Here is a 25,639-nt window from a genome sequence, read left to right on the forward strand (position 1 = left end):
TTTTCCGTCCATTTCACTTCGTCGTCACTACCACCATCCTTTTTAACCGGGACAACATGGCTACTGCAGCTAACCGTTACTACAGCGAAGACGGCAGGGCAACGAAAAGACAGAAAACCGACGGAATGGCCACGGTACGTTGGTCTCAGGAAGAATGGGAATTAATTTAGCGTACAGTGTGAATATACGCAGCTCGGTAACGCATTTCTCGGTGCAGTTTGATTCATTCAGATGTGAGCTGGAAAAAAATGTGTCACGACGCGCCGCAGGTTATTAAATCCATGCCCGGGAAGATAGTTGTCCAACAAAACTGGGCGTTTTACAATGTTTTTCCATTTAAACGCTGTGTAGTTTAGATTGCAGCTGCTCGGGATGTGTCTCTGGGCGTAAATAGTATTGTGCCCGTGCCTTGCCCTCTGAATGGAGCTGTCGGAGGGCGGTTTCTCCGCCTCGGCCTTGCCGTAGCTCGGCTTTGTTCTAGTGCCGGTAACGTTAGCAACTTGCTAGCTATTAGTCCCCCCACGAAATAACCCGCTTTTTATTGTAGAGATCATTGACCATTAGTGCATACTTTGAGCAAGTCAATTATTATTATTTTTTTTTACGTTTATACAGAACTGTATAACTATGCAATTGAAAGCACGTTATTAGAACCGTGGGCCTGATTAGCACCCCTTCCCCCCCCCAACTGCCCAAAACTCAAACGGGATAGTGACCAGTACTCAGTCCGAGCAGGACGCACAGAAGTGCAACAAACTGGAAATCCTGAGTGTCTCACTGAGTAGCTTGTTGGTGTAGCTAGGTGTAATTTTATTAGACCATGTGGAAGAGAGCGTGTTACAGTATTAAAATATATTTTATCTTTTGTGGGACGGTTTAACAAAAAAAAAAAAACCCCCGCAAAAATGCACATTAGGGAATTTACCTTCCACTCGCAATTATTTCTGCAGGATAAATTCGTTAAGCGTGTCAGAATCCTTAAATAGATGACCCGATGTCCGCAGGTTGCACAAGTAACTGGACATGTTTCGAGTTTCCTTCACTGATTGTCAAATATTTTGGTGCCCAATAAAAGGAAAATTCCCAGTATTGTATTTCATTCTTTTAAATGCAGAATAATCCAGTTAATTTCTTGTCTTTCTTCTTCAAGGTAACTGCTGTTGTGATTTGGCGCTGTATAAATATAGTTCAATTTAACAGTTGCTGAAATCCTGAATTAAAGCTAAAAGTCTGAATAGAATCGCATCTCGATTGTTTTGTGGTCCTTATACAGTTGCATAATTACAAAGTCTCTCACTGTACGGATGCTCGTTATGAGCCAGGAAAAAAACCTTCATAAAGAAGAAGTCTACAGTTAGTTGTTTTTTTTTTTTTTTGTTTTTGTTTTTTTTTAATTGTGTTTTTAATAGGGATACGAAGATCCGCACAAGACCCTTCCATCCGTGGTGGTCCATGTCCGGGGGCTGGTGGATGGTGTTACAGAAGCTGACCTCGTGGAAGCCTTGCAAGAATTTGGAGCAATCAGGTAAAAACTTGGAATAAAGTTTTCCACAAGCAGCAGCTGAGTGACTTTTAATGATTGCTTATAAACCAAACCCAACTCTGGCCTTCAACTACATAGAGAAATGCTGATCCCTTTAGACCCTCAGGTAGGGTCCTTAAGTCAGTGCTTATATCTGAAGACTTTGGAACAACCTCACCAAGGCTCGAAGCTTCATGACTTCCTTCAGATTACTTCGTCAGATCCAACAGGATGGTTTTTACATGTATTTCATTTATCAGCTTTTAGTTTGTGTATTGTCTTAGTTTGGCATTCTTTGAAGATTTTTTTTTAAAGGTGCGATATAAATAAAGTTATCAACTCCCAGCTAATGTGTTCTGTTTGTCTTAGCTATGTGGTGGTGATGCCCAATAAGCGTCAGGCGCTGGTGGAGTACGAGGACATGAACGGATCATCCACAGCTGTGACTTATGCTGCAGACAACCAGGTATACATCGCCGGCCACCCAGCGTTCATCAACTACTCCACCAGCCAGAAGATATCCAGGCCCGGAGACTCTGATGACTCGAGAACCGTTAACAATGTTCTTCTGTTCACTATCATGAACCCCATCTACCCTATTACAACGGTGAGTGCAAAGATTTGTGTCATTACTTTGCCTGGGACTGTTTTGTGTACCAGCTGACAGGTGTCCTTAAATGTCAGTGCTGTTGTTTTACCACAAACGGTTGTTAGTAGTTATGCACTGCAGGAAAAGTTTAAAGTTGGCTGCCGCTCTGGTAGTTTGGAACAATGTCAGTTATGTGTCGGTGGCTGAAATAAAAGGGAAGCAGAGACCACAAATGCTACAACCCATACAAATACAGAGTGTCTTTGCCATTTGTTGGAATGTGCTGCTTTTCTCTGAAAATTGAGTGGCGGTGCTGTACTGGCAATGTAACGGTAGAAAGACATCCCTGCTTAGATCATTCATGGACACCATACAGCCCCAGGCTTGTACCAGCCTGTAAACGTCCTGTCAGTGAAAGTGTATACACATACACAATAGGGGTGGGCGGTATAAATGGTATATGGTAGAAACCATATAAATTTGGCCAACGGTAGAGATTTTGACTCTACCGCGATAGCGCATGTTGATGGTGACATCAAGCTGCGCCTGTTTTGGTCGAAAGCATTGCAGCGGCTGCAAACAACCTCTGCGAATTATGCCGGGCGACAGTAATAGCAAAGAGACGAAGCACTTTTGGAATATGGGGAAAGCCAAAAACTGCGCTTCCTCCACTTCCCTACCTTTGATTCATTAATGCCAAATTCTCTCGCAGCTGCTCTATTCCCATGTAGTTGCAGTATATTAATGACTAACCTCGTATTGTGGATGGATTATCTCAGTTGTTCTCCTGACTGAAGTTTGGTCCGTTTATAGCATCCTGCCATGCACTTGCATTTGTCCCCAAACACCAGAAACCCTCACGTTAACTTTTATCGAGTGGAAAAAGTTAGCGTTCATCCTTCAGCTTCACTGTGCTAATGTTATGCTAACGTAGCTGTTTTGCTAGCGATCAGGTAGGACATCATTGTATACCAGCTAGTCCAACTTCAGTAACCCTACAAACGTCACTGCTTAGTTTTCTGTCTTCATTTATGTTGGAAGTGATAGCAGAGCTGTACGTTTTAATTTTGTCAGATATCTCAGTCAGAACATGCTATATCATGTTTAGGTGGAAACTAGCGAGCTAACTTCCTGCTAACTCCTAACTCCGTTGAATTTAATAAATTCTGTTTTCATGGATGCCTGGATGTTAAACTTAACTGTTACACCTGGTAAAGCAGCAACCCTGATGATTTAATTAAAGATGAAAGAATTTAGACAGTTTTTAACTCTCAGTGATGCTGCAGTGTTTGTTTGACTTTGGGACCTGAATAAGACGGAGTTTTGGACCCAGATTACTCCGCGAGGCTCCTGACTACGGCGGCCGTAATGCTCTGACAGTCCATGAAGCTGTGCGCTTTCATAGCTTACCAAAGTCATACTAAAACATTTTTTACAGATTTTTGCGCGCCGTGTACCACATAAAACCTGTTTGAGGTCCGTAAGCACAACCAGAACTCATACATAAGGCACACTGTTGATTTTTGAGAAAATTAAAGGATTTTAAGTGTGCCTTATAGTGTGGAAAATACGTTATACAGAAGAAAAGAATATATCGCGATATATATCGTTACCGCACATGCTTCAAATTATACCGTGATATGGATTTTAGGCCATATCGCCCAGCCCTAATACACAATAATGAGTAGCGCTATGTTAATCCACTTTATATGGTGCACCCTACTGAAGAAGTTCACATCCTCAGATTGACATATTTAATCAATTTTTTAAAATTTAACATGGATCTTTTATATAGTTAATGACACACCAACAGCATCAGTAAGTTCTGAACGCCACCATTTGGGAATCGCTGCACTCCACCTAGCTTATGATTACAGTTGTAACCCTTTTGAATGGGAGTACACTCAGGAATTGACTTCACACCTGCTGGTTGCACTTTAATGCTGTTTTTGGGTAATTGCACAGTTAGAATTTTGTAACTCAGATTCTCAGACTGTACAGAAGGTGGTGCTCTGATTGGGGGGGAATCTGGGAGTTTCAAGAAAACTGATTATTTAAAAAAATAAAAATAAATAAATTGTATGAAACTTTTAGGGGGGGTCAAAACTTGCATTAAGATTGTTTTGAATAACAAATCTAATCATAAAACTCGTGTTTTGTTTCATGTTCTCAGGACGTCCTCTACACTATCTGCAACAACTGTGGGCCGGTCCAGAGAATCGTTATCTTCAGGAAAAACGGCGTCCAGGCAATGGTTGAATATCCTTTCAAGTGCTCACTGGCTGCTATCTTATTTGTTAACTGTGAGAAACAAAGGAAAGCTGGTATCTTTATAAACATATAAGAAACAGGGTGGAGATCAGAAAAGTTTTTACAGTTGCTTAAAATTTACCCACAGTGCCTAACAGCATGTGGGGGTTTTTTTGTTTTGTTTTTTCTTGTCTCCTGTCTTCTTTTTCATTCTTTAGTGGCATTTAAAAAGTCCAAATACACACCTTGTGCCCTTAACCATGCCATCACGTTTGACTCCGTTCAAAGTGCCCAGAGGGCCAAGGCGTCACTCAATGGAGCAGATATCTACTCTGGCTGCTGCACCCTGAAGATCGAGTATGCAAAGGTAACACCTGCAAATAAAATTCTTTGTTAGAAAGTGAATGTTTCTGAGTTAATGACATGTAATGAAAGCTAGTTATAAGTAGAACTGATTCTAGATAGTTTTTTAGCCAAAGCCACAGTAGATTGGAGGGAAAGAGCCACCGGTTTAGAACCCCGGTCCAGTCAGTTAAAATTTATTTTCATTTGACAGGTTAAAAGTCGGATTTGTTTATTCATATAATATTTTTTTTTTTCATTTTATTCCAGCCCACTCGTTTGAATGTGTTCAAGAATGACCAGGACACTTGGGACTACACAAACCCCAATCTGGGAGGCCCAGGTAAAACCTCAAGCAGCAGACACACACCCCCAGACATTTGCTTAGTGCTACATATGCTCTGTAGCTGAGAAGCCTGATACTGTTCAGCACCCTTACTGCCACTGTGGGGACTTGCAGCAAGCATGCTACTGGGCAGATGGAGGCAGCACTCTTCACTGATAATGCTACAACATGGATACATTTTTTATTTTTTTATTTTTTATAAAGTGTATGTGGCATATTTTGAAACAAACCAGTGTGGCATTATGACTGAAGCGTTACTTTGGGTCTTTACATTTCTCTGGGTTTTCAGGTTCATTAAGTAAAAACAAAAAAAAGCAGAACTTGTAATTTTTTATTTTTTTACAAACCAGTATATCGCTAAGTGGAGAGACTGGCAGGAACAGACAGAGAGAAAGATAACATAGCGAGGCTAATATTTTCTGTGGCATCTTGTTGTTCTGGTTTACTTGTGTACTTTACTTGTTACGTGACCCTCCCTTCAGACTCTTAAGATGAGTAAATTGTGGTGCTTGTGACTGTAGATCCTGCTTCGGCACCTGTCTAACCTAGTTTGTGTTTCCCAGCAGCTCATTAAGTCAGTTCACCTCGGGCGGAAGTTACTGTCAGGAAGTAGTTTTCACTGTTTCAAGAATAGAGCAGCTTTCTTTTCCCCAAAGCAGCAGAGAGACTGTTTGTCTAATGCTGGGACAGCACATTAACAATATGTCCTCCTCCACAAAGAGTGATTTAAATAAATGGGTTGATTTTTCTAAAGTCGGGTGTCTTATAATAAATAATACTGCAAAACAACAAAATGCATAAAGGGTTAAAAACAGCCAGGCCAGTATATATACCAGTCAGTTCACCTGCAAAGCGAACCCACCGTTAAACATTGTTTTTCTTTCTTTCTTTTCCTCGTAGCTGTTTTACGTTAAAGGAAGTCTATAACATTACAGAAACAATAAGGCTGGGAAAAAGCAGGGAGGTGGAGGCGTTTCTCTTGCTTGATTAAAACTAAATCTAATCTAAATTAGAGCTAATGCGCAATATTTGCTCCACTACTATTATTTTTAAAGCTCAAGTTGGTAATCATTTTGCAGTTTCAGACCAATAATATAAACAAATCTAGTATTCAGTCTTAAAGATTATGCTAGCTTCTTGTGTAAAGATGTTAAAATTACTTGGTTTGCAGGGACCAGTCTAATGCCTGAAATAGGCTTCAGCAGCAAATCTGCCTCACAGCTTAACAGGAAATGGAAAATCCTTTTAACCTTACTTCGTAACCTGATGTGTGCGTCCTGATAAATGTAATGACTTGAATGGCGTGGAAGGTAGAGGTGACAGGTTAGGACGTCTATTTCCCGCAGAAGTCTAAATCAAACTTGGACAGTTAAAGTGTGTTTTTGTTTTCTGCTGCAGAAAAGGTCGAAATGTCTTACAGCTTTTTCTTCACATTACAGCAGTGTGACTGACTGGAAGCAACAGTATTTACTCCTTTATACTGTTATTTGTATTTATTTTTTAAAATTTAAATAAGACATTCTGATATTCTTCATGTAACTTAAAGTAGAGAAGATTAAGGTTTATTTTTCCCAGTCCCAGTTTTGAGACGGATGTCTGTATGGTCACACTGACTGAGCATTGGCTGCTCTATTATTTCTCATTAAATGTCCTCTTGAATCAGTTCAGTCACAGAGAAGCTAACCTGCTATGTGCACATTTTCTTTCTGCTGGCATTTGCTGTTCCTGCCCTTCTCATGGCACATTTTTGCAGGATTGTTTTTGGATATCTGTTAGTACTATTACTTTTTTTTTTTTTTTTCCCTCCAAGTGTGGTTAAACTTTGACTTTAAAGGTACTTTTTTGTACAACTGAAGTTGGTCTATGGTTGGGCTGTACTCTTGTGTAATGCCACTTTCTACCCCGAGGTACAGTGACTTAACCTAACCATTGTTAAACCAGGCGAACAGTTATTTACAATTGTAGTTTTTAAAAAAAGCTTGTTTTTTTTTTTTTGTTTTTTTTTTCTAATTAAGGTTAAGCATCTGAAGTTTTTAAGTGTTGCCCTCCTGCCTGCAGAGGGCAATTACAAAAGGTACCTTTAAAGTCACTTAACTGAAAAACATGTGTTTGCCACCAAGACTAATGCTGGTCTTCCCCACTGTTTTTAATTACACCTTAAAATTTACATTTCGGTTGACAAAACATGTTTGGGGGGGGGTCGGTAGTCGGGTGTAAAAAGCCAAATGTGCTTCAGTTGAAGTTTGCTTCTGTATTTTATTACATTTAATTTTGGCTGAGGACAGAGGTGTTGGACCAGCATCAGTTGACTGGCTATCTGTAATGGGTGACTTTCAAAAAAAACCAACTATGCACAGAAGCTTTGTGCAGATACACGCTGACATCAACACTCAGCGACCACCATCTCAAGCATCCACTTCTTCAGGGAGGACACTACCACTATCACACAGAGGGCCAAATGTCCTCTGAGATACCATCCATCCAACACGCCGATGTAGGACTGATACACCACTCAATCGTCATCTCTGCATTCTTGCACAAGATCCATGGAGACATTTGTAGAGTGTGGGGAGTTTTGGTACTGAGCTACACTCGGTCCCTCCCCTCCGTTTTCCCCCTTCTTCGTCACTTTGAGACACAAGCAGCTACAGTGCTCCCATTGTCTACACCAAACGAAGACTGACACCAGAGAAGACACAGCACCACCCACCCAGTCAGAAGCTAGTGACAGGCATCTTTCACCACAGCAGACGATGCATACTGATAACAATCAGTCAAGATCACATTTTTTTTAAAGCCTCGAGCTAAACTGCTCGTCACGCTTTGCGACACGAACGCAGCACACTGATGCCGTACCGACTGATCCACCTCACACCCTCGAATCAAGACATTTCCACTCACATTGGAGTCAACACAAGACAACTGATGAAGACAAGACACTGCTGACAACACCATCAGCACACTCAGAGTCCAGTCAGACCATCCACTGTGTCCCTCCCTCACATGGAGTTCAGCTTTTCTCTCTCGCTCTTTCTCCTCTTTCTCCCTCTGATTTTCTTACTACTTGCATCCCTGTTTAGCTTCTTTCTCCTTTTTTTTTCTTTAAATATATTTAAGTCTCTAGAACCTGTGTAACACCTTCCATGTGATGCAGGTTTGGCAATTTGCGGCTAAGAGGAGCCAGCTTCCCCCCCACTGAAATGTGCTCTATGGCAGCTTCAAGTCCTACCTTTCCAAAACGCAACAAAAAGGATGGAAACGCCAACCAAGCTCCCCACCTACCAGTGGGCGTTTCAGCTTGCTAAACCAGGAAATCGATCCTGAGGTGGAGACTTGCCCCCCCCTCCCCAAAAAGAGGAAATGGATAAGAGTTTGGGATGAAATGAGTTGAGTGGAGAGTGGTGGAACTGCCGCAGCAAATGTCTTCCTCCCACTGTTTGTAAACTTGCAGTAAGTAAATCGAGACCTGTTCTCAAGGAACATAACTGCACAGCACCACATGACCCCAAAGCCCAGCTACCAACATCGCCACACAAGACAGACACGACTCCATTCTTTTTAAATTATTTTTTTCCTTCCCCTCACACAGGCTTAATCTCTCTTTCTGGAAGAGGCTGTGGTTCTGTTTTCTAATGTCAAACCTGCTCTCTGTATGTCTGTAAGCTGTGTTGTTGCTCCCTCTGTTGGCAGTTTACAGCCATCAGTAATCTCATCCATCTTCCCTGGAGCTGTGCTAGTTTCTTTGGGAAATAAATCATGTTTTAATCTGGAGTTTGGGTGTGAATTTAATGGGCTCGTGTCGGATGTGCTTGACAACAGATGGCATAAAAGATGGGCGTAGCTACCAACGCTGAAAAGTTTCTTCTAAATGGGCGGCAGGGGGCAAAAAGACTTGCAGCTGTGTAGAAGTCTATGGAAAACTGGTCCTTAGCTCCATTCTGTGACCTCATTTAACACTTTCCTGATTGGTTTATGTTCTCACAGAGTAACGCATTAAGTTTACCAAATAAACTATGGACACAATAAGGTTTTCCAGGGTGTCCTATTGGCTATTTGCTTGTGAGTCACAAGTTGTTAGCCAAAGAGTGAGCGGTGCCCTTCGGGTTCTCTCGTTTCGTGTGGTTTCAGAACTCATCCTGAAACTTCCTAACAAGGCTTCGCAAACCAATGGTGGTTACGTCCTTCTTTTATTTAGTCTGTGTCTGTGACCAACCCTGCTAATTACAAAGCGGCACACACCTGGTAAAGCTAGGAGAGTCTAAATTTGTCACCTGCAAAGGTACCAAGCTTGCATTTCTTATAAAACTCTTCCCCACTGAGGACAGAAAGCCTTATCATTTACGAGTGGTCTTAATGCACTCTCCACACTTACCTCGGGTAACTTCACTTGAGTTAAGATGTAACCATGATTAACCTGGCTTCCCTTCTGATTGTGTATGATTATTGTGTACCTGTACAGATGGTGATGCAGATGGCAATGGGAGCAATGCAGGTGTGTGTGAGCGTACAAACTTTTTTTTTTTTTTTTTTTTTTAAATTTAGCCATTTGTCATACTTATCCAGACTGACTTTGTTTGATACCCTTACCCTCTTCACCTCTGAGATCATCAGCATCCACCTCATCCTTGCCATTTACTCCTGTTCCACTTTACATGCTAAGGGGTTTAGCATTGTGGATGTTTTTGAGTTAAAGGGGTTTTGGGGTTATTTCCTTAGACCCTAATTCTGTCTTTGTCATTCATTACACGTCCTTGCCCTCCCCACCATTCCTTTACAATCACTCAAGACCAAAAGGGGCAGTTGCTGAGATGGTTGAGATGTTTGGAGTGTAATCTGTAATCTGAGCGGCTCTCGCAGGCCCGATGCATCTGGCCTGTGAGAGCCAGATGCATCAATCTTTAAATGCATGCGTTTCTCTTAAGTACTCTGATTAGTTTCTTTTTTTGTTTTTGTAATTGTTCCTCTGACAGATTATTTAGACGCTTTGGTGTGCACTCTGATGCACCTTTGGCATCAAAATGTCAGTTTACCATAATACATATTTTGTGCTCAAGCATCCCATTGTCATGTAGAGATTACAGTTCTGTTTCCAGACTTTCCAGACTTTTCTTGTTATATTTATCACCTTTTTTTTTTTCTTTCTCTATCCTTTTCTTCTTTCCTTTTGTCTTCCTGTTCTTATAGACGATGTGAATGCCAACCCTAACAAGCGCCAGAGACAGCCTGCTCTGCTGGGCGACCACCCTCCAGAGTACGGTAAGGCTCTCACGCCCCTGGGGAACAAGAGAACCCGCTGAAACACAACATGCAAAATGCTGAGCTAATCTCCTCTGTATGTGGATTAATCCTAGTCCCAGACTGAAAGAAGGATTCAGTCGAGATCTAGTTTAAGACTAGGTTTATTAGCCCTAAACTGGGGAAACTGAGGTTTAAACTTTAATAATCCAAACTATCTACATCCAATATGAGTCAACAGTCATTTTAAACTTGGTACGTTCAAGTTAAGACGATTGTGTAAATTGGGTCCTCCACACAGTGGCAGTGAGGTGGTGCTGTGTCCTATGTAATTGGCTCTACAGATTTCAGTATTTACCTCACCCTGCTTGATTACTGGGGTTATTTTCACGTTTTCTCACTTTCCTGATTTCTGCCTCGTTCTTCAGGAGGCGGTTACCATGGTTACGATGAAAGCTACGGATCCCCGCCCTACGAAGGTCGCCGTATGGGTCCACCAATGAGAGGGCGTGGAGGGAGAAGCTACGGTCCAGGCTACGGACCTCCTCCCCCTCCTCCTGGCGAGTACGGCGCACATGCTGATTCGCCGGTTGTCATGGTGTACGGGTTGGACCCTGTCAAGATGAACGCCGACCGCGTCTTCAACATCTTCTGTCTCTATGGGAACGTAGAGCGGGTCAGTGCCTGTTTTTTTTAGCTGCGAAGCTGATGGTTGAGCTGCTGCAGTGTAAATCATCAATCATTGATTGTTTGGTGTATGTGAAAACATCCTTCATCTCCCTTGAGCTCAGTAAACACTTTCCTGTTTATACTGTGGGTTAAATCATGAGTTCTAAGTACTGTATTGATAATCATGGGTATGTTCACGCTCCCACAGTTGGTCAGAACTGTCCTGGTTTGAAAGAGCTAAGATGAAGGTGGGTCTTTTATAAAAGACATCAGTCTTTTATGTCAGGCTATGGTCTTTATTTTAACGACATCGGTGGATGATGTCAGAGTTCGGAGCTGATGGATGTTTTCTTATTGTTTAGGACCAGAAGTCTTCAGCAGTCAGACCTCTGCTGACCATTAGAAAGAACACAGGTCTAATAAAAGATGATTTTGGTGCATGTCTAAGTCCCTGGGAGGTCGTGCCTGTGGGTCTTCATGTGTGCTGTAGTAATTAATATGAACTTACAAAACCCTGTAACTCTATATTATGACTTAAACCTAATATGGCACCTTTGAACAGTAAAACCTGAAGTGAGATTACTTAGGTGAACATTAAGTTAATGCAAACATTTAAAATAATGAACACAGGAAAATGTAAACCCTGCGTCGGACCAGCACAGGCTCATGTTTTTAAATGGTAACTGGTACAGGTGCTGTGTCCAGATTTGCTACTTAAACTTGCATAACGGTCTCAATCTTTTTATGCAGTTAATGTATATTCCTTCAGAAGTAAATGCACTGACATGAACATTTAACAATGACCCAGGAGGTGTCTCACATTTGTTTTTCTAACTCCTGTTTGGATATAAAAGCTCAGCGAGCAGGATGAAGTTACCAGCGAGCAAAATTTCACACTGAGAGTGAAACAAAGGAATGTAAGCAGGAAGTGTTATCATGGCTGAAACGGAGTCAATATTTTCAACCTCAACAATGCCACACTTGTTCCAGTTCATCAGCACGCACACAAGTCAAGAGAGCAAATTGATTCTGTGTTTAGGTCAAAGCGAAAGGCAAATAGCAGAGCACCAGTCAATCCTGTCTTTGAACCCTTCCAGGTGAAGTTCATGAAGAGTAAGCCCGGAGCAGCCATGGTGGAGATGGGAGACTGCTACGCTGTGGACCGTGCAATCACTCACCTCAACAACAACTTCCTGTTTGGACAGAAACTGAATGTGTGGTGAGTTAAACTTGAACAGTTCAATCTACAAGTGTCAGACTGACGAAATCGCTCCAGGACCATCTGAGCCCGAACAAAGCAGCTTCTAGTCACACACGACAGTTTCACTCGCCCCAGTGTTAACTGATAGCCGTTTGCCCCGGATTCTCTAATCTATCATCTGGATAGCAGTTGGAGTTGAAAACATCTGACCAATCACAAACAAGAAGTCTACGGGCAGCAGAGTGGCTGATGTTAGTTTCACTTTAAAGACTTGAATCACACAAAAGCTGTCACACTGTTTTAGTCCAAAGTAAAGGCTGTGGAAATGTCATCACAAAACATTGACACATCACCCACTGGTTTATGCCTGAGCTTCTGAAGCTGCTGAGTTTTGGAGACTTAAATAGTTAGAGCCATAAATGATTTTAAAAGGCTGATCCCCCTCCCCCCTCCTATTCCCTGCAGCGTATCCAAGCAGCAAGCCATCGTTCCTGGTCAATGCTACGAGCTGGAAGATGGCACAAGCAGCTTCAAGGAATTCCATGGCTCCAGGAACAACCGGTTCACCTCCCCAGAACAAGCAGCTAAAAACCGCATCCAGCACCCGAGCAACGTGCTGCACTTCTTCAACGCTCAGCCAGAAGCCACGCCGGAGATCTTCTCTCAGGTCTGAATCCTTGGGCTGCATGTGCACAGTTCCTCCTACAAACTGTGACTATCACAAGTGTTGCACCTGCAGACCCTAACGATGTTTGTCTTCTTACAGATTTGTGACGAGATCGGTGTCAAGGCTCCTGTTAATGTCAAAATGTTCACAGGAAAAAGTACGCTGCTTTACACCCGCCTCCTCTTGACGTGTATTTGAGTTATGCCAGTGAGCTTTAAGAAGACTGGCAGATGCACCCGATAAATATTTAAAACGATGACTGAATCTGAATAAAATCTAACTTCTCATCACATTTCTGCATCTGTGCCCACCAGGCGGAGCAGCTCCCAGTGATCGCAGTGCTTCAGGTCTGTTAGAGTGGGAGTCGATCAACGATGCTATGGAAGCTCTGGCCATGATAAACCACTACCAAATGAAAAATCCAAGTAAGTTTTCAATGATGCTCTCAAGTATCCTTTTTTAAATTATACACAGTAAGCAGTTGTCAGGTTAAGAGTTAGTTAACTCTAAGGAGCTGACCGTGCTTCACCTACACACTTGTTAAAGCACACATTCAGTTCAGTTGGGAGGCTCATTGCAGGAATTTTGTATATGGTTTGTTTTTGTTTCTTTGGGTTGAGCTAACGCTGACTCTCTCCTCTCTCTGTAGCCGGTCCCTACCCGTACACCCTCAAACTGTGCTTCTCCACTGTTCAGCACGCCAACTGAGCGCTCTTTTGTATCGAGGAAGCTGAAGATTGGTCCTGCATTCCCATGTTCACGTGTACTTAGACCATAACTGCTTGCGACACACCACGGGGGAGAAACAGATTTTCAACAGTCATGTATTGTAACCTCTCACAATGCAGTTGTGATTCTGTGTATTTGATATATTAAGCTTAACTAATGCTAACAAGCATTTAAACTTTTGATATTTATCCCCCAGATGTGTGGCATCAACATGTTTTCACCCCAGCCCCTCAATTACTGCCGTTTTTGTTAGAAGCCTCAAGATGTCATTGGACGCTTATCTTCTGACATAACAGCTGTATTTGTAACCCTGAGAGTGAGAACAAGTTGGCATTAGAGTATCAGTTTTTGTGTGTCTTCAATATTAAGTTGTCCTTTTTACTTTTTTGTATCATACAGGAACCTGACATAGAACATTTAAAAGATTGTTCTAAGCTCGGGTTGTTCAGTGGCAGTGGACAACATGGTTTTGTAAAAGCTGTCTTTTGCAACTTTTATCAAATTTTTTTTTTTTTTTTTTTGTTATTTTAATTTGTCTGTTTAGGTCTGCGTCTTCGTGTCTGGTGCGCAGAGAATTTTGTTCTTACAAAATAAAAAACAAACTTGAATTCAAACTTTATTGTTCCATCATTCTGACTTCACCGTTCACTCTTCGGTGTCTTGAGTGTAAACGTGACCCTCATTTTTTAATAATGCAGCTCAGAGTGGCGCGGTGTACTGCAGAAATAGATCAGCTTTAAGGTTAAACCAGGATAAAGTAGGTCATAAAAAAGCCAACAGAATCAACAAGAATGAGAATATTCAATCAAAATGAGTTTTATTTGGCAACATAATTCTAAGTTGTCTCCATCAGGGAGCGAGTCAGACCCAGATCTTATTTGTAGCACCGGTTTTTATATAGATAACCTATTCTTGACAACGCACTTTATTGAAGTAGGCACCGCTCAATTATGAAGAAAAAGTCGCATTATTATATTTAGTAAGATACCGAGGCAGTATTCCTAAAATAACATTAAAATACCAAGAGGTAAGTAAAATACCTTGAAATGTGCGTGAACAAAACTTAAACAGCACTAAGATATGCTTTAAAAAAAAAAAAAAAGATGCCAGTGATCCAGATCTGAGGAACACGAGGGAGTCAGTGTCACCTACACGTTGTGGTCATATAAGGCCGGACACTGTTCAGCATCAGAAGGAACTCGGGGCCCCTCACGCTAGCACAAGGTCAGATACCGAGTCTGAGGAATTCATCCTGGTGTTCTCTAGCTGGGCAGAAGGACATCTGCCCTCCGTCCACATGGAGTCTGTTTCTTTCCAACTGTCTGATGCTGCCGCGGCAACATCGCAGGCTGTGGGGAAGAGAAAACACACTTTATCCCACAAGCTGGTACAGTCCAGCTCTACAGTAGCCAAAATAATGAAACGAAGGACCTTCACACAAAAACAGCTGTTCTGTGTAGCCTATTTAATTAAAAACCTTAAGGTAACAACTTATTTCATAGTGTATTCCTCATGTGTTTTATCAGAAGCACACTGTACTTTTAAGATTAGGCTTTGCACTTTCTATGCTTTGAAAGCTCATAGGGTTGGATCAGGTGACCCTGAATCCTCCCTTAGTTATGCTGCAATAGGCCAAGGCTGCTGGGGGCTTCCCATGATGGACCAAGTGTTTCTTTTTCACTCACCATCTGTTGTCTGGGTTTATAAATGTTCTCTTTCTCCCCTCCAATTTGCTATTGTCTTCTCACACCATCTCATCTGCCTCATCTCCACTTCCCATCCACCTTATCTGGAATTTGGCAAAGCATCCAGGCCAAACAGAAAGAAGACACTGCACGCAGATGTGCTTTGTTTTTCGTGGTAAGCCGGCTGGTTTGGACTCGGGTTTTGGGAGAGGACAAATAATATAACAAACCCTCAGGAAACTGAGGAGCCAGAAAAACCTGCAGAAAGGCAGACAAGACACAGAATCAATGACACACAAGAATCAAACAGCAGCAGAATCGCTCTTCTGTTCACTTTAATCTCTTTCGTGTTTCCACTTTAGCGCTGTCGGTGGATAGTGTGTTGCCTTAAATATCCAGCCTAAGTCAGACAAAGCTTTGGTTTCTTTCATTATGTCCAGTCAGAGGAAAGTCTCACAAGCCAGAAAGCTAGAAGGACGTTAGTTCAGTGCAACAACTCATTGAGCAGCCTTTAAATGAAGCTACTCTAAATAAATTATATGAATAACAACATGACATCTTGAAGCCGAGACATCAGTATCATATCTGAGACAAGTCAAATTAGTGCATCCTTAAAGCAGACAGTTCTGCGTTGTGATTGGTCCGGAGTCTACGGTCACTGTAGACAATTCTGCATTCATTCATTCATTCAATGAGCCTTGTAGATATTTCAAAACCAGGCTTTCCTGTGCTGATAACGGTTTTGCTAGGGACACAAACTATTTGTTCTTTCCACAGTTTGTACAAGAAATATATCTGGCTACTTTAAGCATAAGAATACAGTTGTGTAAAGGTAAACCTTTTACCAGAGAAGGATGTAAGATAAACAGCACACTGTTAAGGCCCTTTTACATAGAAAGTAGCACTTCGCTCTGAAACCCATCCTTTTCTACTTCCTGCGCCTACAGTCACGCCAAGATCAAACACACTATGAACAAAAACATGGAAAAGTTGATTCTATGCGTGTCCGAGTTCAACGAACCCGAGAGGAAAGCACTGTTGAAACAACATAGTCTTCACTAGTAGGGATAGTGCCAAGGCGCTCTCACTGATTAGAGATGCATGTTTTGAAGTGACAGGGAGCAGGTGTATGTAGTCCACGTAGAGCAAGAACAAAAAAAGACATACAGGCAGCACACAGAGGCAAACGCAACACAAATTTTAGACTATTCACTTCAGCTAGCAGTCAGTGCAGTGAATGCCACTGTTTGTCTTGTAAAGGACCTTTACAAGACAAACATGAAATAAAGACGAGTGCATAACAAAGATGCCGATTGATTCAGAGATACCGCTGCTTATTGAGAAAAAAAGCACAAGCTCCCACCTGCCTGATCATAGCTATGATCAGGCAGGTGGGAGCTTGTGCTGTTTTTCCTCTGTGAAGCAGAAATCCACTGGAAAGAGGTCATTACAGCAAGTAAGCCTCAACAACATGAGCAGGTCAGTTTTAATGAGCCTGATTTATCCTCCAAGTGTGAAATACTGCGAAGCAATCGTTTTACGACAACGCGACAACGTGGATGTTTCAGAAACGATTCGAAGCATTGTTCATCGTTTTGAGCCTCTCTTTTGCACAACCACTTGGAAAAGTTGTTGACTATTTTCACGGCTTTGCGCTCTTGGAATTCCAGCACAGAGGAAGTCCACACATAAATGCCCTCGTAGAAGGTACGCCTGTGTTTGAGGAAGACTGATGTGTGTGCAATTTTGTGTCCAGAAATATCACAGCTGAACATCCAGACCAAAACAGTGACGGACACAAACAACTCTTCAAAACTTATTAAAAAAAACTCCAAAACTCCAGCTGCAGATTTGGAGGGGCAGCATCCCGCCACCTCAGTAGGATTGCCCTCCTGGCCAACAGGGAACAGAATGATAACGTCTGTCTTTTAGAGGCTAGAAGAAGCACCTCATTCCCTCGACTCAACTTTATAACAGCTTCTGCCACGGTGTGATGTCACCATTGATGAGTATGAGCAATGTCACCATATACTAAAGCGTGAGCCAAAAGATTGGTAGGGCTGGGCCATATCATACCGTTCACGGTAATACTGGTATAATGTTGGGCAACACTAAGAAAATGAAATATCGCAACAGAATATGGGTAAAACGTGCATGCACAGTGCCTTTGTTTTCATACGCACATGGTGGAAAAAGTATGGCGGCGACGGAGAATGAGAAGGGCGAAAGCGGATCGTTGAATGAAACAGATGAACAAGAACTGGTTTGTAAAAATGCTGCAGCTTCAGTGGTGTGGAACTGGTTTAGCTTTCGTCCGTCAGATACACAACAAAGCACTATTTTTGGTAGCGCATGCTAGCGGGCCGTCGTTATTACCGTGTGTTTTGGAAAATACGGCGCACTTAAAATCAATCCTTTGATTTTTCTGAAAATCGACAGAGCCCCTTATAATCCCGTGTGCCTCATGTATGAACTCTGGTTGTGTTTACTGACCTCGAAACGATTTTATGTGGTACACTGCACGCAGAAATCTGTCAAAAATGTTTTAGTACGACTTTGGGAAGCTATGAAGCTGCACTGTTTGATGGATTGTTGGACCATTACGGCTGCCGTAGTCAGGAGCCTCGCGGAGTAATCTGAGTAAACTCTGTCAGCTTCAGGTCCCAAAGTCAAACAAACACTGCGGCATCACTGAGAGTTAAAAACTGTCTAAAGTCTTTCATCTTTAATAAAATGATCAGTGTTGCTGCTTTACCAGGTGTAACAATTAAGTTTAACATCCAGGCATCCATGAAAACGGAATTTATTAAATTCAACGGGGTTAAAAGTTAGCAGGAAGTTAGCTCGCTAGTTTCCACCTAAACATGATATAGCATGTTCTGACTGAGAGATTTCTGTACAGCTCTGCTATGACTTCCAACATAAATGAAGACAGAAAACTAAACAGCAGTGACGTTTGTAGGTTTACTGAAGTTGGGCTAGCTGGTATATGATGATATGCTACGTGATCGCTAGCGAAAAAGCAAGATGATATAAATGGGCCAAACTTCAGTCAGGAAAACAACTGAGATAATCCATCCACAATACAAGGTTAGTTACTAATATACTGCAACTACATGGGAATAGAGCAGCTGCCAGAGAATTCAACATTAATGAATCGATGGTACAGAAGTGGAGGAAGCGCAGTTTTTGGCTCTCCCCATATTCCAAAAGTGCTTCGTCTCTTTGCTATTACTGTCGCCCGGCATAATTTGCAGATGATGTTCTTTGCAGCCGCTGCAATGCTTTCGACCAAAACAGGCGCAGTTTGATGTCACCATCAACATGCGCTATCGCGGTAGAGTCAAAATCTCTACCGTTGGCCAAATTATATATCGTTTCTACTGTATACCATTTATACCACCCACCCCTAATGGTACCCAGCCCTTGTCAGTAGCCTAGGCCCGACTGGAGTGGATGTAGCTGTGAGTAATAAGAAAAGATGAAAAGAACTACTGATAACTTTTTTGTTAAGTTAAGGCCTGATCTGTCTGAAATTCATAGCCAGTGCTCTGACACGGAGCCATCAATCTCTGAATGCTGAAAAAGCACAGTGTATCCAGAAAACACATTATATGCTGCGATAAATGCACTGCCCAAGTGTCCCCTCTCCCCACTGCTTTTCAGCAACAGGCAGCAGCAGACAGGTCGTCAGAGGAGGCCGAGATGATGGTTAAGTTTAACATTGTCTACAATACTACCAAAGAGTGCTTCGTGCCAAAGCACTCTTTGGTAGTGCTTTGGCACGAAGCACTTTTTCAGTAACTTATCTGTCTTGTAGAACTGTGCTCCAAATAAAGAACTTTGTGTTGACAAGATTGTTAGTTAATCATTTACTAGGGCTGCCACGATTAGTCAACTAGTCACGATTACGTCGACTATCGAAATCGTCGACGACTAATTTAATAGTCGACGCGTCGTTTGAATTTGAATATACTCCGGTGTCCTGTTATATTTCAGATAGCAAGGAGCAGACGGCTGAGTTTACACCGAAACAATCTGCAAATTTCATTTAAATTCAATAAACTATCATCTTGTCTTTATTTTTAGTTGGCACATACATTAAACACTTAAAGCTGTAAGCTAATGATAGTCATATAAGAGCAGATGCTGCTGGTGCAATAAGCTGTACGTTTTACGTCCAATGGATGATGATCTGATTAGTCAACTAATTGCAAAAATAATCGGTGACCAGTCGACTATCAAAATAATCGTTTGTGGCAGCCCTAACGGACAGCAATTCCCCCCCCAAAAAGTGCACACGTAAAACTGCGGTGTTAAGCGATGTGGTTGAAAAATTTGGGTCGCCTAACTTTTGTGCTGGTGCGCCTAAAAAAAAAAAAAAAAAGTTAGGTGCACCAGTGCTGAATGTTACTTAATCTTAAACTCAAAAAGCCAGCTGAAAAACTTCCCTACATACGAGTCTGCCCATGACTACACCGCTGTCACACTGCCAGGTTCACGGTGCCCTGAGCAAGCTTGTGAAATTTTTAAATACAACAGGGATAAATGTGAGAAACACGGCCAAGATATTTATAGTGCTATTGAAGAGTATTAGCAAACTGGTGGCTTAAGAAATGAACTACGCTATCTTGCTTTTGAGTGCGAACACCAAAGACTGGACTACATAAAGAATGTATGCCAAGAGAACCTGACAAAGTAAGGTGGAGGAATATGCAAAATTTAATAATTCCCAACTCACAATCCTGGTTTTTTGGTATGATACCAAGTTTGGTTAGTCCTCTCTGTTTTCTCTTAATCTAACTCCAAAACAAAGCTACACACAAACAACACGAGCAAAGGTTGTCACTGACTGACAAATGACAGAGGTATTAATAACCCTGGATAGTTTCCTAGGCAACCAGAGCCTGAATGCCCGCCTGCAAATGTCATCATTATAAAGAAATGCGCCAGAAGCGAATTGCTTTTTGTTCAGACGCTCCTTAATGTGTAATTGCCACAACACTGCAGCACCAACTGGAAAAATACCGTCAGCCTTAATCTTGTTAAAATGCCGTTAACGCCATAACCGCATTAATGTGACAAATCTCTGTTAGCGAGTTAGCGCGGATCGCCCCCGTGCGTGGGGCTGCATGGCGGCAACGCGGTAGCGCGGTCAGCTCGTCATTTTAACAAGATTAACGCTGATAGCACTAAAAAAAAAAATACACATTTTTTAAATTCACATGATTACCAACTGCAACATTACTCTACCGACTCGCCTGCAGCATCAGTGTTGGCTGATGATTTATCAAACACTCTCTTTAGCTGCGCACACACACACACAGACCAACAATGAAAGCCTCTGTAAGCACCACGGTCATTTCTTAGTTTTAGTGTTGATCAAATCTGCTAACACAAAGAGCTGGCTAAGCTGAACTTGTACGCCCCTCAGACTGGAACTTCTTACACTTTGGCTCCTTCGTTAGTTGTAGGTAGGTGGTTTTGAATATGGGTTTATTGGTGGAGATGCCTTTACTGAAGTTATTAAATCAGTCCACAAAAAATTATTGCAAAATACTGAACACTGTTTTTTTAAAAATTGTAATTGTTTTGTGGCTGTTTTTTTGGTCAGGTTACCGTTTTTATGGTAAAAATACCGGGGTTGGAGAGGCTGTAAAGAACAGTACCTACAGGGCGTTGGTAAACGTTTGTCAATCTGATATAGTAAAACCTTATGAGTGTTAGATTAGTGCACTTTCAGCTATGTAAGCAAAAATAGTGTTCAAGTCACAATAAATAAAAAAATAAAAATGCACATTTTAATCTGCAAAATCAAAGATGAGAGGATATTTATTTTTATCCATGTGGTGATTTTTAATCAATACAGGACACAGAATGAGCAAATTCCTTCAGTAATAAAAGTTCCGAGACAAAGAGCAGACCAACTTGCAAAGCTCTGTCTTCCTTTGGTGGAGAACAGGGAGAACTACAAATTGCACTCAACAAATGAGCCACAGCAGCCAGTCCTGACATCACTCAAATCACCCGCTCACTCACATCTCCCTGAGATACTCAATAAGAAACAAATCTCTGAATCTGACTGAGTAACTGAGTTTTGGGGTCTGTTTTCTTTGAACATGTGATCAGGGGAGAGCGCGAACGCAGTCCCCCACTACCAGAAATTATGCAGTCGAGATTCCCACATTTGGGGAATTCGCAGGGGTCAGCACAACCGGAGTGCAATGGCTGAGCCTCGCCCTGGGTGAACCACCTTCTTGATCATGGTATCTCCCCTGCCAGGTAAGTATGAGTTGTTCACCTCACACATGGGGGACTCTTTCACACACAAACCCTGCACACTCACGGTGCTCACAATCTCACAATCAACACAAACAGGAGGCAGGAGGCTGGGACTACACACTATTTATATACACAGGAAGGAGCTTCCAACAGAGCCACATCAGGTTATTTCGTCTGTGAAGGTTCTCAGTCATCCAGGTCATCGTAGTCAAGCTCCTTTGATCAGGTTATTTCGTTTTAATAAAATACGGAGAGTCTTTCCCATCATGCATTGCTGCATCTGCACAACAAAAGCTAACTGAAAGATCAACATTTTTCATCCATTTAACCTCCTTAAATCCACCAACAAACCATCAGGAAGTTCAAGTAACTCCAAGTTAAATCAAACTGCAGCTGAAAACTGTTTGATTCACGTCTGATGTTTAGAAAAAAGGAAAAAAAAACGCATAAAGCACACACGTTTTCTGCTAACAGCACAACCACTTCCTGTTCCTTTGTTATGTGCTGCTGAACAGTTCACTCTCCTCCTGCTGCTGCCCCCTACTGTCCCGGAGTAGGAACAACACTGTTTATTGCACACACAAGGAAGCTCTCATATTCTAAGAGCTTCCTTGTGTTCAAACAACAGCAAAGAAGGAATAAGATGAGTTTCTGTCATAATCAGACTGAACATCCACTCTATCATCACATTTCACTGCCTGCAAAGCTCATTTCCAGCCTTGTAGAAACATCTGCACAGATTAGAGGATGGTGGCATGTAAGGCTACCAGTGGCATGAAGTCGTATATGAGGGACAAGCCCACAAAGTGTGAATACAAACGGTTTGTTCGAGCTGATTGGGCACCGGGTCACACATGACAGTTTTTTGTGTACACAGGAAAGAGTGAGGTCAACATAAGTTATGGTCTGAGCTGCTCGTCTGTCATAGATCTTTAAACCATTTTCTTTGCTCGGTGGTGGCTACACTTTGGCTAACTGTTCTACCAGCCCTGCCCTCTTCCACAATCTGCATAACACACATGCTGGCTGCTGTGGAACCATTAGAGGAAAGAAAAGGGGGAAAAAAAACAGGCTGTCTTTCTGCACATGGACAAAAATGACTTTCCTAACACGACTGAGAGGGACGAGCTGCCCTGGATTAGAAAAGAAGCTGCTGTTTGTTAAGTGGATGAACACTCAGGAGGTGACAGTGTGCTCCACAGTGCACAAAGGACTTCAGTGAAAAGACTGTGCAGCACAAAGCTTTTACTAACATCTTCCTCAAATAACACAACAACAGAGATTTCTGAGCCTTAATAAACAGCAGGACACTGCCTCAGTATCGGCTTCCTCTGTTTCCTTTGCACATGTGATCAGGGGAGAGCGCGAACGCAGTCCCCCACTACCAGAAATTATGCAGTCGAGATTCCCACATTTGGGGAATTCGCAGGGGTCAGCACAACCGGAGTGCAATGGCTGAGCCTCGCCCTGGGTGAACCACCTTCTTGATCATGGTATCTCCCCTGCCAGGTAAGTATGAATTGTTCACCTCACACATGGGGGACTCTTTCACACACAAACCCTGCACACTCACGGTGCTCACAATCTCACAATCAACACAAACAGGAGGCAGGAGGCTGGGACTACACACTATTTATATACACAGGAAGGAGCTTCCAACAGAGCCACATCAGGTTATTTCGTCTGTGAAGGTTCTCAGTCATCCAGGTCATCGTAGTCAAGCTCCTTTGATCAGGTTATTTCGTTTTAATAAAATACGGGGAGTCTTTCCCATCATGCATTGCTGCATCTGCACAACAAAAGCTAACTGAAAGATCAACATTTTTCATCCATTTAACCTCCTTAAATCCACCAACAAACCAACAGGAAGTTCAAGTAACTCCAAGTTAAATCAAACTGCAGCTGAAAACTGTTTGATTCACGTCTGATGTTTAGAAAAAAGGAAAAAAACGCATAAAGCACACACGTTTTCTGCTAACAGCACAACCACTTCCTGTTCCTTTGTTATGTGCTGCTGAACAGTTCACTCTCCTCCTGCTGCTGCCCCCTACTGTCCCGGAGTAGGAACAACACTGTTTATTGCACACACATATTCTAAGAGCTTCCTTGTGTGTAAAAAAAACAGCAAAGAAGGAATAAGATGAGTTTCTGTCATAATCAGACTGAACATCCACTCTATGATCAAATTTCACTGCCTGCAAAGCTCATTTCAGCCTTGTAGAAACATCTGCACAGATTAGAGGATGGTGGCATGTAAGGCTACCAGTGGCATGAAGTCGTATATGAGGGACAAGCCCACAAAGTGTGAATACAAACGGTTTGTTCGAGCTGATTGGGCACCGGGTCACACGTGACAGTTTTTTGTGTACACAGGAAAGAGTGAGGTCAACATAAGTTATGGTCTGAGCTGCTCGTCTGTCATAGATCTTTAAACCATTTTCTTTTCTCGGTGGTGGCTACACTTTGGCTAACTGTTCTACCAGCCCTGCCCTCTTCCACAATCTGCATAACACACATGCTGGCTGCTGTGGAACCATTAGAGGAAAGAAAAGGGAAAAAAACAGGCCGTCTTTCTGCACATGGACAAAAATGACTTTCCTAACACGACTGAGAGGGACGAGCTGCCCTGGATTAGAAAAGAAGCTGCTGTTTGTTAAGTGGATGAACACTCGGGAGGTGACAGTGTGCTCCACAGTGCACAAAGGACTTCAGTGAAAAGACTGTGCAGCACAAAGCTTTCACTAACATCTTCCTCAAATAACACAACAACGGAGACTTCTTAGTCTTAATAAACGCAGGACACTGCCTCAGTATCTGTTTCCTCGGTTTTCTTTGAACATGTGATCAGGGGAGAGCGCGAACGCAGTCCCCCACTACCAGAAATTATGCAGTCGAGATTCCCACATTTGGGGAATTCGCAGGGGTCAGCACAACCGGAGTGCAATGGCTGAGCCTCGCCCTGGGTGAACCACCTTCTTGATCATGGTATCTCCCCTGCCAGGTAAGTATGAGTTGTTCACCTCACACATGGGGGACTCTTTCACACACAAACCCTGCACACTCACGGTGCTCACAATCTCAAAATCAACACAAACAGGAGGCAGGAGGCTGGGACTACACACTATTTATATACACAGGAAGGAGCTTCCAACAGAGCCACATCAGGTTATTTCGTCTGTGAAGGTTCTCAGTCATCCAGGTCATCGTAGTCAAGCTCCTTTGATCAGGTTATTTCGTTTTAATAAAATACGGAGAGTCTTTCCCATCATGCATTGCTGCATCTGCACAACAAAAGCTAACTGAAAGATCAACTTTTTTCATCCATTTAACCTCCTTAAATCCACCAACAAACCAACAGGAAGTTCAAGTAACTCCAAGTTGAATCAAACTGCAGCTGAAAACTGTTTGATTCACGTCTGATGTTTAGAAAAAAGGAAAAAAAAACGCATAAAGCACACACGTTTTCTGCTAACAGCACAACCACTTCCTGTTCCTTTGTTATGTGCTGCTGAACAGTTCACTCTCCTCCTGCTGCTGCCCCCTACTGTCCCGGAGTAGGAACAACACTGTTTATAGAGATTGACAGACCATGTGACTTTCGCGCATTGCATGCCGGGAACTCGTGGCAAAACAATCCAAGTACCTGCATCAAATGCGAGCATTTGCAGCACCGCAAAACGTTCATTCTTCGGTTCCAATAAATTCTTGCTTTTTCTTTGCCCCCCAAAAAGGTATGTACAAAACGAAGGAGAACAATGCCGGTCCGTACAAAGACAGACTTGATGAAAAGTCAAACAAAAGATACGAGGAAAAAAATCAAACCAGTGAAAGGGTCAGACCCTTACGAGCACACAGAGGGACAAAATACGTTAGTGTGCTGCCCAACTTTCACCACGCTCATATTTATAATTATACGGTTCTTGGAGTGAGTGCATACACTCGTGAAGTTTAGTAACTTCCGGTCACTGGAACAAGCCCAGGTACAGTTTACCGACAGATGGGTGCAGGACCTTGAAATGCACCGTGTAGAAAGTAAAGACCATCGTACGTATCATAAGTTTACCAGTCTCACAAATCGTCGTCATAAATACACATTCATTAACCGTTTTTTAATAAGACCTT

At 42.3% G+C, this 25,639-nt stretch overlaps 1 protein-coding gene, 1 long non-coding RNA gene and 3 other non-coding genes across 7 annotated transcripts in view; 1 reads left to right on the forward strand and 4 right to left on the reverse strand.

Annotated features, from left to right (window-relative positions):
• LOC120738465 (heterogeneous nuclear ribonucleoprotein L-like) lies at positions 1 to 14,164 on the forward strand. 3 transcript variants are annotated; one of them, XM_040039730.1, is made up of 14 exons: positions 2 to 134; positions 1,410 to 1,525; positions 1,892 to 2,129; positions 4,285 to 4,370; positions 4,632 to 4,728; positions 4,974 to 5,046; positions 9,509 to 9,541; positions 10,234 to 10,305; positions 10,713 to 10,960; positions 12,051 to 12,172; positions 12,620 to 12,821; positions 12,921 to 12,978; positions 13,136 to 13,246; positions 13,471 to 14,164. In XM_040039730.1, the coding sequence occupies exons 1-14, from the start codon at positions 57 to 59 to the stop codon at positions 13,527 to 13,529; spliced, it is 1,593 nt and encodes a 530-aa protein (XP_039895664.1). In that variant the 5' UTR covers positions 2 to 56; the 3' UTR covers positions 13,530 to 14,164. The 3 variants fall into 3 exon arrangements, with proteins under 3 accessions (XP_039895665.1, XP_039895666.1, XP_039895664.1); XM_040039731.1 differs by lacking the exon at positions 9,509 to 9,541 and having other exon boundaries at positions 1 to 134; XM_040039732.1 differs by lacking the exons at positions 9,509 to 9,541; positions 10,234 to 10,305 and having other exon boundaries at positions 1 to 134.
• The window catches only part of LOC120738471, an 18,732-nt gene continuing 7,115 nt past the window's right edge, over positions 14,023 to 25,639 (reverse strand). Inside the window, exons 2-3 of the long non-coding RNA XR_005696985.1 lie at positions 15,236 to 15,493; positions 14,023 to 14,899 (exon numbers count right to left, since the gene is read on the reverse strand). This is a non-coding gene — a long non-coding RNA (uncharacterized LOC120738471). The remainder of the gene's footprint in view (positions 14,900 to 15,235; positions 15,494 to 25,639) is intronic.
• Positions 21,362 to 21,525, reverse strand: LOC120738526. Its single transcript, XR_005697014.1, has one exon. It is a non-coding gene; the product is annotated as a U1 spliceosomal RNA (small nuclear RNA).
• Positions 22,871 to 23,034, reverse strand: LOC120738527. Its single transcript, XR_005697015.1, has one exon. It is a non-coding gene; the product is annotated as a U1 spliceosomal RNA (small nuclear RNA).
• On the reverse strand, positions 24,363 to 24,526 carry LOC120738497. The gene has a single exon (XR_005696990.1). It is a non-coding gene; the product is annotated as a U1 spliceosomal RNA (small nuclear RNA).

This window comes from Simochromis diagramma, unplaced genomic scaffold (genome assembly GCF_900408965.1).
Source record: "Simochromis diagramma unplaced genomic scaffold, fSimDia1.1 OVJJ01000031.1, whole genome shotgun sequence".
Lineage (NCBI taxonomy): Eukaryota > Metazoa > Chordata > Actinopteri > Cichliformes > Cichlidae > Simochromis > Simochromis diagramma.

Excerpts from the sequence above, each read along its gene's own strand:
- LOC120738465 (XM_040039730.1), top strand. The coding sequence starts at position 57 with ATGGCTACTGCAGCTAACCGTTACTACAGCGAAGACGGCAGGGCAACG. Across the intron at positions 135-1,409 it reads AAACCGACGGAATGGCCACG|GGATACGAAGATCCGCACAA; the intron begins GTACGTTGGTCT and ends TGTTTTTAATAG. Across the intron at positions 12,822-12,920 it reads CGCCGGAGATCTTCTCTCAG|ATTTGTGACGAGATCGGTGT; the intron begins GTCTGAATCCTT and ends GTCTTCTTACAG.